General features: G+C 52.2%; 1 protein-coding gene across 1 annotated transcript; it reads left to right on the top strand.

Moving 5' to 3' along the window:
* Nucleotides 1-6358: 6358 nt before the first annotated feature.
* IRGC (immunity related GTPase cinema) lies at nucleotides 6359-10354 on the top strand. Its single transcript, XM_032172709.2, has 2 exons — nucleotides 6359-6447; nucleotides 8826-10354. Exon 2 carries the CDS (start codon nucleotides 8892-8894, stop codon nucleotides 10281-10283), a length of 1392 nt encoding a protein of 463 aa, XP_032028600.1. The 5' UTR covers nucleotides 6359-6447; nucleotides 8826-8891; the 3' UTR covers nucleotides 10284-10354.
* Nucleotides 10355-13395: the final 3041 nt, after the last annotated feature.

Below are 13395 nucleotides of genomic sequence, written 5' to 3'. Positions count from 1 at the left end.
GCCAGTGGCAGTCTACCCCTTCCCTAAACCCCTTCCCCAACTGCCCATCTCTATCCTCTTGCTTGCTTTTTCTTCATTTTTCTTATCATTACTTGACACTATCTTAATTACTTTTGTTTATAAGCTCCATGACAGCAAGGACTATTTTTGTTTTGTTTTATTTTATTTTTTGTTGTTTTTTTGAGACAGAGTCTTGCTCTATCACCCAAGCTGGATTGCAGTGGCACAATCTCGACTCACTGCAACCTCTGCCTCCTGGGTTCAAGCAATTCTCATGGCTCAGCCTCCTGAGCAGCTGGGTCTACAGGTGCCCACCACCACACCTGGCTATTCTTTTATTTATTTATTTATTTTATAGTTTTAGTAGAGATGGGGTTTTGCCATGTTGGCCAGGCTGGTCTCAAACTCTTGACCTCAAGTGATCCACCCACCTTGGCTTCCCAAAGTGCTGGGATTATAGTCATAAGCCACCATGTCTGGCCCTTTTTCTTCTTCTTTTTTTTTTTTTTTATCACTACTTGACACTATCTTAATTACTTTTGTTTATTCTCTACATATGTAAAAAATATATAAGCTCCATGACAGAAAGGGCCTTCTGTGTCTTATTCATCACTGTATCAGTGCCTAAAACTGTGCCTAGCACTTAAAGGCAGCCAATATTTACATGAATGAATGAATGAATCCCTGAGGACTGACTTCAGGTTTACGCAGGTTGTGGAGAGTGGAGAGAAGGTGGAGGCCACCACATGTAGATATTCCTAGGAAAGTGCTTTAGAATTTCTAGGAGACACAGAGAGAAAGGGCAGGGAGGAAAGGAGGCTTGGGAGTGAGCAGAAGAAATGGTTCAGGGACTGTCTTTTTCACTGCTGTGTCTCCAGCCTCGACCAGCCAGGGCCTGGCTCACAGTAGGTGTCCAGAAAGCATGTGTTGAATGAATGAACTTTCTCCAAAAATCCTTCACTGACTCCACCCCTACCCCCAGGCTGGGTCACACACCCCCATGGCTCCCACACCTCTCTGGGCAGCTTCGACCCCATTGTAACCACTGTGGGTCATCACTGTCTGAGGACGGAGGTGTGTCCCCTACAAGACTCAGAGTCCACAGGGTTGGTGCTGTCTCAGTCACCACTGGGTCCCCAACATCAACCAAGGGGTTCTTGGAGGTAGTAAGTATAGTTTGCATCAACCTCCTCTCTGTGAGGCAGAGCCGTCCCCATCACTGCTGTATTCTCACCCCAGAAGGACACAGAGTAGACACTCAAAAAACACCTTCATTGATTCTAAGATAGATTCTTTTCCCTTTTTCTTTTCATTTTAACAATTTTTTTTAAAGAGACAGAGTCTCACTGTTGCCCAGGCTGAAGTGCAGTGATGTGATCACAGCCCACTGCAGCCTTGACCTCCAGGGCTCAAGCAATCCTCCCACCTCAGCCTCCTGAGTAGTGAACCACAGGCACACGCCACCATGCCTGGCTAATTTTAAAATTTTTTTGTAGGGATGGGGTCCCCCTATATTGCCCAGGGTGGTCTCGAACTCCTGGGCTCAAGCAATCCTCCTGTCTCGGCCTCCCAAAGTGTTGGGATTATAGGTGTGAGCCAGTGGGTCTGGCTGCAATTTTAAAAATAAGACAATTGACTGGGTACAGTGGCTCACATCTGTAATCCCACTTTGGGAGGTCGAGGCGGGCAGATCAGCTGAGGTCAGGAGTTTGAGACCAGCCTGGCCAACTTGGTGAAACCCCATCTCTACCAAAAATACAACAATTAGCCAGGCATGGTGGCACGTGCCTGTAATCTCAGCTACTTGGGAGGCTGAGGCAGGAGAATTGCTTGAACCTGGGAGGTGGAGGCTGCAGTGATCTGAGATCATGCCATTGCACTCCAGCCTGGGTGACAGAGTGAGACTGGGTCTAAATAAATAAATAAAGACAACAATGAAGTCTGCTGCATCACTTGCCTCTTCCTTTCACAAAAGATTTCTCTGTAGCATGCAATGCTGTTTGATAGCATTCTACCCATGGCAGAACCTTCAAAATTGAAGCCAATCCTCTCAATCCCTGCTACTGCCTTATCAAGTAAGTTTATGTCATATCCGAGATCCCTTGTTGTCAATTTAACAATATTCACAGCATGTTTCCCCAGGCGTAGATTCCATCTCAAGAAACCACTTCTTTTCTGTAAGAAGCAACTCCTCGCCTATTCAAGTTTGATCATGAGATTGCAGCAATTCAGTCACATCTTCAGGCTCTACTTCTAATTTTAGTTCTCTTGCTATTTCTACCACATCTGCCGTAAATGCCTCCACCGAAGTCTTTTTTGGTTGTTGTTTGTTTTTTGAGATGGAGTCTTGTTCTGTCACTCAGGATGGAGTACAGTGGCGCGATCTCGGCTCACTGCAACATCCGCCTCCCAGGTTCAAGCAGTTCTTCTGCCTCAGCCTGCCAAGTATCTGCAATTACAGGTGCACATTGCTGTGCCCAGCTAATTTTTGTATTTTTAGTAGAGATGGGATTTTGTCATGTTGGCCAGGCTGGTCTCAAATTCCTGACCTCAAGTGATCCACCTGCCTCAGCCTCCCAAAGCGCTGGGTTACAGGCATGAGTCATCATGCCCGGCCTTTTTTTTTTTTTTTTTTGAGACAGGGTCTGGCTCTGTTGCCCAGGCTGGAGTACGGTGTTGTAGTCATAGCTCACTGTAACCTTGAACTCTTGGAATCAAACAATTTTCCCTCATCAGCCTCCCAAGTAGCTGGAACTACAGGCACGTGTCACCACACTCAGCTAACTTTAAAAATTTTTTGTAGAGATGGGGTCTCACTATATTGCCCAGGCTGGTCTCAAACTCTTGGCCTCAAGGGATCCTCTCAACTCGGCCTCCCAAAGTGCTGGTATTACAGGCGTGAGCCACCACGCCTGGCCCCTATCTCAGCTTTGGACATGCCTTCTTCACTAAGCTTAATCATTTCCAGCTTTTGATTTAAAGTGAGAGACATGTGACTCTTCCTTTTACTTGGACACTTGGAGGCCATTTTAGAGTTATTAATTGGCCTAATTTCATTATAGTTGTGTCTCACAGAGGAGGGAGTTGCAAGGAGAAGGAGAGAGACAGGAAAATGGCCGGTCAGTGGAGCAGTCAGAACACATACAATGTTTATCAATTAAGTTTGCTGTCTTCTGTGGGCACAGTTTATGGTGCCCCGAAATGACTACAATGGTAACATCAAAGATCACCATATCAGAGATAATGATGATGAAAAAGTTTGACATGTTGTGAGAATTTCCAAAATGTGACACAGAGACACGAAATGAGCACGTGCTGTTGGAAAAATGGCACCAACGGGCTTGCTGGACACAGGGTTGCCACAAACTTTCAATTTGTAAAAACTATAGCATCAGGCCAGGCGGGGTGGCTCATGCCTGTAATCCCAGCACTTTGGGAGGCCAAGGCGGGAAGATCACTTGAGGCCAGGAGTTCAAGACCAGCCTGGCCAAGATAGTAATACCCCGTCTCTATTAAAAATACCAAAATGAGCCGGGCATGGTGGCGCATGCCTGTAGTCCCAGCTGCTCGGGAGGCTGAGGTGGGAGAAGCGCTTGAACCTGGGAGGCAGAGGCTGCAGTGAGCCAAGATCATACCACTCACTCCAGCCTGGGCAACAAGAGCAAAACTCTGTCTCAATAAATAAATGAATAAATAAATAAAACAACAGTTTTATTGTGGTCCCAGCTACTTGGAAGGCAAAGGTAGTAGAGATTGCTTGAGCCCAGGAGATAGAGGCTGCAGTGAGCAGAGATCACGCCACTGCATTCCAGCCTGGGTGGCAGAGCAAGACGCTCTTCTCCACCACATCCCCCCTGCAAAAAAAAAACACATAGTATCTGTGAAGGACAATAAAGCTGAGTGCAATAAAATGAGGTGTGCCTGAAATTGAGTTTATTATTGAACGAATGAAAGTTCTCTCTCAACTCAGGTTCTTTGCAGAGGCTGGTCCCTTAGCCTGGGACGAAACTCCCTAATGTGCCATCTGGCTCACTCCTACTCATCCCTTGGATCTCAGGTCAGGTGCCCCCTCCTCCAGGAAGCCCTCCCTGACTCCCAGGCTGAGTCGGGCTTCCTCCTTTGTGCTCCCACAGCCCTCTGGGGTTCCCCATCCCAGTGCTGCCCCCTCTGTCATCATTATCTTGGGATGGATCTGACTCCACCACTGGACTCTGAGTCCTGTGGGGGCAGAGCCTGGCTGTCTTGTTCATTGCTGCGTTTCCAGCATGCAGATAGGCAGGGTGCAACCCCTCTCTCTCTGGCTGGTGCTCTCAGGAGCTGCTAGGGGCATCCCTGGGAACATGCCAGTCTGCATCGGTGCATGTGTGCAGGTGGCGGTGGCGCTCTTTCTTGGTCCACAATCATCCTGGGCTGCAATTATCTCCGTTTTCTCAGGCCTGGAGCCCCTGAAGCAGTGCCTGGGTTTGATGCATCTCTGGAGCCCTAGCTGCTGCAGCAGAATGAATGAGGTTCCTGAATGGAGTCAGTGGGTTTCGGGGTTTCTGTATATGTTGTCAGTGTGTGATTGTGTCTCTTAAAATCTGCATGTCTGTGTCCCAGAATGTGTGTGTTTGCGAGGCTTTGGTGACCGTGTGTTTGTCTGAGTCTTGCTTTCCTTCAGTGACTCTGTTGTTTCGTTTCATTTACAGACAGAATCTTGCTCAGTCACCCAGGCTGGAGTTCAGCAGCATGATCATGGCTCACTGCAGCCTTGAACTCCTGGGCTTAAGCAGTCCTCCCGCCTCAGCCTCCTGAGTAGCTGGGACTACAGATGTGCACCACCACACCTGGCTAATTTTTTTTTTAAAGAGATAGGGTCTTGCTGTGTTGCCCAGGCTGGTCTTGACCTCCTGGGCTCAAGCGAACCTCTTACCTCGGCCTCCCAAATTGCTGAGATTACAGGCGTGAGTGAGCCACCGTGCCCAGCCATGAGGTGACTCTGTATTTGAGGCTATTTCTGTGTCTCTCCCTTCTCTCCTGGGCCAGGGGTGTGTGTCCATGCACTTTGGGAAGGCTGCCTGCTGGTCTGTGTGCTCAGTGGCCGGGAAAGCCTGAGAACCATGTCATTCCCTCTCTTCAGCTCTGTGTGTCTGTGTCAGTCAGTGAGAACATGGGTGAGTCGTGTGGCTTTTGGCCCGCACGTCCCTTTCACCTGTGGCTTAAGAACTCTGCACTATGCGGCCAACAGCCCACTCTTCCCCAGCTCTCAGGGTGGCTCTGAGCTAGTCTATTCCCCTTCTGGGCCTCTCTCTCCTTCTCAGTTGTTTTCAGAGGCTGCTTTCCAGAGCTGACCTGCAGATGGTCAGGAAAATCCTCTGAGTAGCATTTCTGTAAATTCCCTACACAACGCGGATGGAGCAAGCCCTGTGGAGCCTGGCCTGGGCAGAGAGGAAGCCAGGACGGGAGACAGGATGGAGACACTTATAAAGGACAAGAAAGGGCCGGGCACAGTGGCTACGCCTGTAATCCTAGCACTTTGGGAGGCTGAGGTGGGCAGATCACCTGAGGTCAGGAGTTCGAGACCAGCCCGGCCAACATGGTGAAACCCCGCCTCTACTAAAAAAAAAAAAAAAAATTTAGCCAAGCCTGGTGGTGCATGCTAGTAGTCCCAGCTACTTGGGAGGCTGAAGCAGGAGAATCGCTTGAACCCGGGAGGCGGAGGTTGCAGTGAACCAAGATCACGTCACTGCACTCCAGCCTGGGCGACAGAGCAAGACACTGTTTCATAAAGAAAAAAAAGAAGCCAATGACTAAATTCTTGGGTTTACAAGATAGCAGATCAGCCTCCCAAGTAGCTGGGACTACAGGCATGCACCACCACATCTGGCTAATTTTTGTATTTTTAGTAGAGATGGAGTTTCACCATGTTGCCCAGGCTGATCTCAAACTCCTGGCCTCAAGTGATGCACCTGCCTTGGCCTCCCAAAGTGCTGGGATTACAGGCATGAGCCACTGTGCCCACCAGCAATTATCCAATTTGTATCATCAACTTTCACACTTGTCTGGAGAACTGAGAGTCCCCTGGGTGGAGGGTGGAGTGGTAGCAGGGCCAAGCCCTTGGAAACCAAGCTGTGAATCTGAGACGTTGTCCTGGGGGTGATGGAGACCATAGAGGGTTTTGAACAGGTCTCAGTGTTAGAAAGATCTCTCTGAAGTCTTCAGGGGAACTGGAGGGCCCAGTGTGAGTGGGTGGTGACCCCATGAGCAGCTGGGGTTTGAGGTCCCTGCTCCACCTCCAGGCCCCGCCCCCTGACATCACTGTCGCATTATTGCACCAGGGCTGGCTGACCAATAAGCTGCTGCTTGCTATTATAATGGGTCCTAGCAACGGTGTCTGACCTTGGCTAAGAGAGAAGGAGATCCTATCAGTGGGGGAGTGTGAGGGGAGAGGGAGAGCCTGCAGGGCAGGTGAGTCCCCCAGGGCTCTCTCGCTGGGCCCCTGTGCGTGGGCGGAACGGGAGCTTATGGTCTAATCCGGACCCCCCTCTGCCCAAATTCCAACCACTGACTTGTCTGCCCCTTGCTGCCAGGACCTGTTCCAGGTTCCCACTCTTCCCACTGCAGACCATACTAAGGAGAGGGCACACCCAGGATACGAGGCTCAGATCTGGAGGCAACGATGTCTTTTCTTTTCCTTTTTTTTTCTGAGACGGAGTCTGGCTCTGTTGCCCAGGCTGGTGTGCGGTGGTGCAATCTTGACTCACTGCAACCTCCGCCTCCTGGGTTCAAGAGCTGGGACTACAGGCATGCGCCACAACACCTGGCTAATTTTTGTATTTTTAGTGGAGATGGGGTTTCACCATGTTGGCCAGGCTGGTCTCAAACTCCTGACCTCAAGTGATCCACCCACCTCAGCCTCCCAAAGTGCTAGGATTACAGGCGTGAGCCACCATGCCCAACAGGGAACAATGCCTCAAGGACATATTTCTGTGGGGGGGTGGAGTGGGGTAGCAGAGGATGGGGTGAGTGGTGGGAGGTGAAGAGACGGGGTGCAGGGGGCAAGGAGACAAGGCAGGAGGCAGGGACATGCAGCTGAAGGGAGAGCAGCTCTCTGGCGGGGGGGGGGGTGAAGGAGCCTGGGGACCTGGGTTGGGGTCCTGGCTGTGCCTCTGGATGAGAAGATCTCATTTGTCTTGTCTGAGCCTCAGTCCTTCACCCTGTCAACTGGGCACGGTGATCCCAGACATGAGCAGCTCTCCCAGGGCTCCCTGAAGACCTCAGTGAGTAAATGTATTTTAGAGGTGATGGGCCACAGGAGAGTGAGTGGGAAGAGGGAGGACCAGGGAAGCTCCTGGCGAGGAGGAGGGATCTGAGAGGGGAGCATCACGACAGGAGCTCCAGGGGGTGGGAGGGGAAACTGAATGCCGGGAGGCAAGGGCTGCCATGGCAGGGCTGGGGTTTCACGGAAATGACTCCTGGTGTCCAGGTGGTCCCCACATCTGGCTTCCCGAACCCAAGGGCGTGTGAAGCCAAAGTCAGCCTAGGGCTAGCTGAACGGGGTTTGTGGTCATCACGGCAGCCCTGCGAGGTGGGGAGGAGTATCCCCCACGGGGCAGCTGAGGCTCAGAGAGGGCGAGGACTTGCTCAAAGTCGTACAGCTAAGAATATTACTAACGATAAGAATAATGATGATGATGATAACACCAATGACATGTGGCACCTGCCCTGAGCCAGGCGCTGTTTTATGGGCTGTTTTATGTCATAACTCATTCAAGTCACAGAGATCCTAGGAGGTGGTTTGCCATGATTGTAGGTATGATTCTCCGTGTACAGATGAGGAGAGTGAGGAGAGAGTTAAGTCACTTGCCTCACATCACTCAGTGAGTATGTGGTGGAGCCAGGATTTGATCCCAGGCAGTCTGGCTCCAGGTCTGGGTCCCCTTCAGCCTACCCTCCAATCCCAGCCACAGCAGGAGTGCAGCTGTTTCCTCCGAATGGGCCCGTGCCACAGGCCAGGAGCTGGGCTTAAGCCCTTTCCTATGCAGCCCTGGCTATGTTATTTGCCCTGGCTATGTAATTTGCAGGGCCCAGTACGAAATGAAAATATGGGGCCCTTGGTTCAAATATTATAAAGAATTTCAGGCCAGGCATAGTGGCTCATGCCCTTAATCCCAGCACTCTGGGAAGCCGAGGCAGGAGGACCTTGATCTCAGAAGTTCAAGACCAGCTGGGACAACACAATGAGACTCCCATCTCTACAAAAAATTTAAAAAGTAGCTGGGCATGGTGGCATGCGCCTGTGGTCCCAGCTTTTCAGGAGGCTGAGGTGGGAGGATTGCTAGAGCCAAGGAGATCAAGGCTGCAATAAGCCACGATTGTAGCACTGTGCTCCAGCCTCGATGACAGAGAGACCCTGTCTCAAACAAACAAACAAACAAACAAACAATTTCAGCCAGTGTCAGCAGAGCATTAAACCAAGCACTGGGCCATTCTAAGCACAGAGCCCTCCAGGGCACACATACACCCAGAAAACTGACCTGTGCCTAGGTTACCCTGGAGACTCCAGTAGTGCTCCAAGAGGCTGCTTGGTGGTCATGCCCATTACCCAGAGAGGTGCTTCGTTTTGCCCCTGGTCACACAGCAAGTTAGTGGCAGAAAAGGGACGTGAACCTGGGCCTGCCAGACCCCAAAGCCCTCTAACTTGTGCCAAAAATGTGTCCCCAGTTCTTGAGGGAGAAAGAGAGCTGTGGGCTTCCAGGGGGACTCCCTTCACATCCGTGGTGTCTGTCTCTCCCTGCCCCATGCCAAGGCCCAGGAGGTGTGAATGGCTCCCTTCTCCTCTGCAGGCGCTGAGGATCACGCATACTGTGACTCTCCCCTGTCCCCCGCCACCCTCTGAACCACTGGCCACCATGGCTACTTCAAAGTTGCCCGTGGTGCCTGGGGAGGAGGAAAACACCATCCTTATGGCCAAGGAAAGGCTGGAGGCCCTGCGCACAGCCTTTGAGTCGGGTGACCTCCCCCAGGCCGCCTCTCACCTCCAGGAGCTGCTGGTCTCCACGGAGAGCATCCGCCTGGAGGTGGCCGTCACGGGCGAGTCGGGCGCGGGCAAGTCCTCCCTCATCAATGCCCTGCGTGGCCTGGAGGCCGAGGACCCTGGCGCGGCTCTCACGGGCGTCGTGGAGACCACGATGCAACCGTCGCCCTATCCACACCCACAGTTCCCTGATGTGACCCTCTGGGACCTGCCAGGGGCCGGCTCTCCAGGCTGCCCGGCCGACAAGTACCTAAAGCAGGTAGACTTCAGCCGCTATGACTTCTTCCTGTTGGTCTCCCCCCGCCGCTGCGGGGCCATCGAGACCCGCCTGGCCGCCGAGATCCTGTGCCAGGGCAAGAAGTTCTACTTTGTGCGCACCAAGGTGGACGAGGACCTGGCGGCCACGCGCACCCAGCGGCCGTCGGGCTTCAGAGAGGCCGTTGTCCTGCAGGAGATCCGAGACCACTGTGCCGAGCGGCTGCGGGAGGCCGGCGTGGCTGACCCTCGCATCTTCCTGGTGTCCAACCTCTCGCCGGCCCGCTACGACTTTCCCACGCTGGTGTCCACCTGGGAACATGATCTGCCCGCCCACCGGCGCCACGCTGGCCTGCTGTCGCTCCCTGACATCTCGCTGGAGGCCTTGCAGAAGAAGAAGGCCATGCTTCAAGAGCAAGTCCTCAAGACCGCCCTGGTGTTGGGCGTCATCCAGGCCCTGCCGGTCCCAGGGCTGGCGGCCGCCTACGATGATGCGCTGCTCATCCACTCACTGCGTGGCTATCACCGCAGCTTTGGTCTGGACGACGACTCGCTGGCCAAGCTGGCCGAGCAGGTGGGCAAACAGGCAGGTGACCTGCGCTCAGTCATCCGCTCCCCGCTGGCCAACGAGGTCTCGCCTGAGACTGTCCTGCGGCTCTATTCCCAGTCGTCCGACGGCGCCATGCGGGTGGCCCGCGCCTTTGAGAGGGGCATCCCTGTGTTTGGGACACTGGTGGCTGGCGGCATCAGCTTTGGCGCTGTCTACACCATGCTCCAGGGCTGCCTCAACGAGATGGCCGAGGACGCCCAGCGTGTCCGCATCAAGGCCCTGGAGGAGGACGAGCCGCAGCCGGAGGTCAGCTTGGAAGCGGCCGGTGACAATGGCGTGGAAAACGGGGGGTCCGGGGAGGGAGGCAGCGAGGAAGCCCCACTCTCAACCCGCAGGAAGCTCGGCCTCCTTCTTAAGTACATTCTGGACAGCTGGAAGAAACACCACTCAGAAGAGAAATAAAGAGTGCAGCCCCGCCCCCCTGCCTCAGCCACAAACTAAGTCTTAACAAAATCCAACAAACCAACAAAAAAGGCCAATGTGGTGAATGTGAGGGCTGCAGTTGCCTGAGGGGTGGGTGTGGAGGGAGCTTGCGTCCTAGGCAGGGCAAAGGAGGGGGCATTGGGGAGGGGAGGAGGGAGGCAGGTGGGCCCAGGGCCAATAGGGGTGTAGTGAAATGGGACAGGAGTGCCCTGGAGAGGGAGGTTGGAGACATGGATGGTAGGCCCAGGATTCCCAGTGGAGTGCAGTCACCCGATCTCCACTCACTGCAGCCTTGATCTCCTAGGCTCAGGTGACTCTCCCACCTCAGCCTCCCCAGTAGTTGAAACTACTTCTTTATTTTGATATTTTTAGTAGAGACAGGATTTTGCTATGTTGCCCAGGCTGGTCTCGAACTCCCGGACTCAAGCAATCGGCCTGCCTCGGCCTCCCAGAGTGCTGGGATTACAGGCCTGAGAGCCACCGCATCCGGCCAGTACAGCTTCTTTTAATGTCACTCCCCCAATATTGTTTCATAAAACAATTTGTAAGTTCCCCAGTGAGTCAGATTATGTACTGTAGTTAACAATATTGACTTGGATGCCGGGCGCGGTGGCTGACGCCTGTAATCCCAGCACTTTGGGAGGCCGAGGCGGGTGGATCATGAGGTCAGGAGATCGAAACCATCCTGGCTAACACGGTGAAACCCCGTCTCTACTAAAAATACAAAAAATTAGCCGGGTGTGGTGGCAGGTGCCTGTAGTCCCAGCTACTTGGGAGGCTGAGGCAGGAGAACGGCGTGAACCCAGGAGGCGGAGCTTGCAGTGAGCCGAGATCGTGCCACTGCACTCCAGTCTGGGTGACAGAGCGAGACTCCGTCTCAAAAAAAAAAAGCAAAGCAAAACAAAACAAAACAAAACAAAAAACAATATTGACTTGGAGAGAACTGGTTATCAGGCCTAAACCACAGCTTTTTTTTTTTTTTTTCCTTCAAATCATTGAAGTAGCAGTGTGATCTTTCCAATTTTGGTTTTTGGTTTCTGGTGCCCAATTTTATGCATCTTTGGTAATCATTTTTAGATCACCTTTTGGTGGCTCTTTTAGCTGGGCCTCGAGAGAGATTTGAGGAACCAAACCTTTAACAGCAGCATCCTTTGCGGCATTATCAGCCAAGTCTGTTTCCTCTAGCTTCCGCAGAGGCTAACCTTGAATGTCCGGGAGTTTGCACAATAGCCAAGGCAGCTGGCAGCTGGATGGCATCCAGTAAGTCCTGTACATAGGATCCATTTTTAATTTGACCTCCAGTGGAAGTGAGGAAACCCCTTCATTTCCATAGCAGTCCAAAATCAGGAGCAACCACAAAGGCATATCTACTATCTGTATAGAGTAACAGATTGCCCTTTCACGAGGAGGCCAGCCCAGGTAAGGGCAGTGAGTTTAGCTTTTTGTGCAGAAGTAGCCACAGGGGCCAGGTGCAGCAGCTCACACCTGTAATCCCAGCACTTTGGGAGGCCAAGGTAGGCAGATTACTTGAGGTCAGGAGTTCAGGAAGACTGGCCAACATGACGAAACCCTGTCTCTACTAAAAATACAAAAAAATTAGTGGGGCATGGTGGTGGGTGCCTGTAATCCCAGTTACTTGGGAGGCTGAGGCAGGAAAATTGCTTGAATCCAGTGGGCAGAGGTTGCAGTGAGCTGAGATTGCGCCACTGTACTCCAACCTGGGGGACAGAGCGAGACTCCGTCTCTAAAAAAAAAAAGAAAAGAAAAGAAAAAAAAAAGTAGCCACAGGTAAGGGGGCGGCTTCAGCAACTTCGAAGGAAGTGGTAACTATATATCTTGCACAGTTTTTACCATTATCATCTTTCAGATACCATCCATCTATATCCATAGTTCAGCTAGTTCAGCATTATCTAGTGGAAATTCTTGTAAACATTTTTTAGAGAATCAAAAGATAGTGTCAAAAGTCATGGAGAGCTGTGTGCGGTGGCTCACACCTGTAATCCCAGCACTTTGGGAGGCCGAGGTGGGCGGATCACCTGAGGTCAGAAGTTCGAGACCAGCATGGCCAACATATAGTGAAACCTCGTCTCTACTAAAAATACAAAAAATTAGCCAGGGGTGGTGGTGGGCACCTGTAATCCCAGCTACTCGGGAGGCTGAGGCTGGAGAATCACTTGAACCCGGGAGGCCAGAGGTTGCAGTGAGCCGAGATTGTGCCACTGCACTCCAGCCTGGGCAACAGAGCTAGACTCCGTCTCAGAAAAAAAAAAAAAAGAACCTGTGGGCCTATGCCTGTATTCCCTTAGGCTTTCCCATGGTGGTTGTGGATTGGCTATTTTAAAGAACACACGCTTGAAGGGGGAACTTATTTACATGGCTCTGATGTTGACCATCCGATAGGGCCATGGTCAGCCACTGTAGGATGTTGTTGGGTTTTGGATTGGTGAGATGAGGAACAGGTGGGCTAAACTGCAAGCCACAAGGGGAAGGGGAAGGTTTAACTAGGTCAAGGTGATGACGTTTCACTGGGTTTCAAACATTGTATGTCAGGCCTAAAATTGGATGCCAAGACAGCAAGTATATTGTAACACATTTATGACAGGCATGCAGAGGGATTCGACAATGGGTAACTCAGGGTGAAAATACTCCCTCCCCTGTTGTGCTAAGGGTCACCATGTTGTGAAGCTGGAGAACTAGGGGTCAGGCAACCCATGGCAAGTACAGCCCAGCCAGCCCTCAGCCAGTTCAAGATACTGATGCTGTCGTGAGAGGCGGCCGGGGCTCTGACGGAGGCCTGCCAGGTGGGGAATCTGCCAGCAGTTGCTGCCAAGTTGCAGGCCACACTTTGTTCACCGGAGAATGTAGGCTGCACATTGGCACTACCAAGGGCACAGGCTCAGGCAAGTTGACCTGTCAACACCATGAGAGGCTACGAAATGAAGACCCCAACTCAGCCTGCATGGCTGTGATAGAAATGGCTGTGGACCCTACACCCTACCCGCACCCAAGGTCATCATCAGACCCGCCAGGCATAGGGACGCCCACTTTTTAGGCTGACAAGTACCTCCAGCAGGTGCTGCTGGACCGTTAC

Source organism: Hylobates moloch, unplaced genomic scaffold (genome assembly GCF_009828535.3).
Source record: "Hylobates moloch isolate HMO894 unplaced genomic scaffold, HMol_V3 SCAFFOLD_13, whole genome shotgun sequence".
NCBI lineage: Eukaryota > Metazoa > Chordata > Mammalia > Primates > Hylobatidae > Hylobates > Hylobates moloch.
The sequence above is the reverse complement of the archived record's forward strand: the minus strand, read 5'-3'. Positions and strand labels throughout refer to the sequence as shown.

Coding starts and splice junctions, on each gene's coding strand:
- IRGC (XM_032172709.2), top strand. CDS start 8,892: ATGGCTACTTCAAAGTTGCCCGTGGTGCCTGGGGAGGAGGAAAACACC.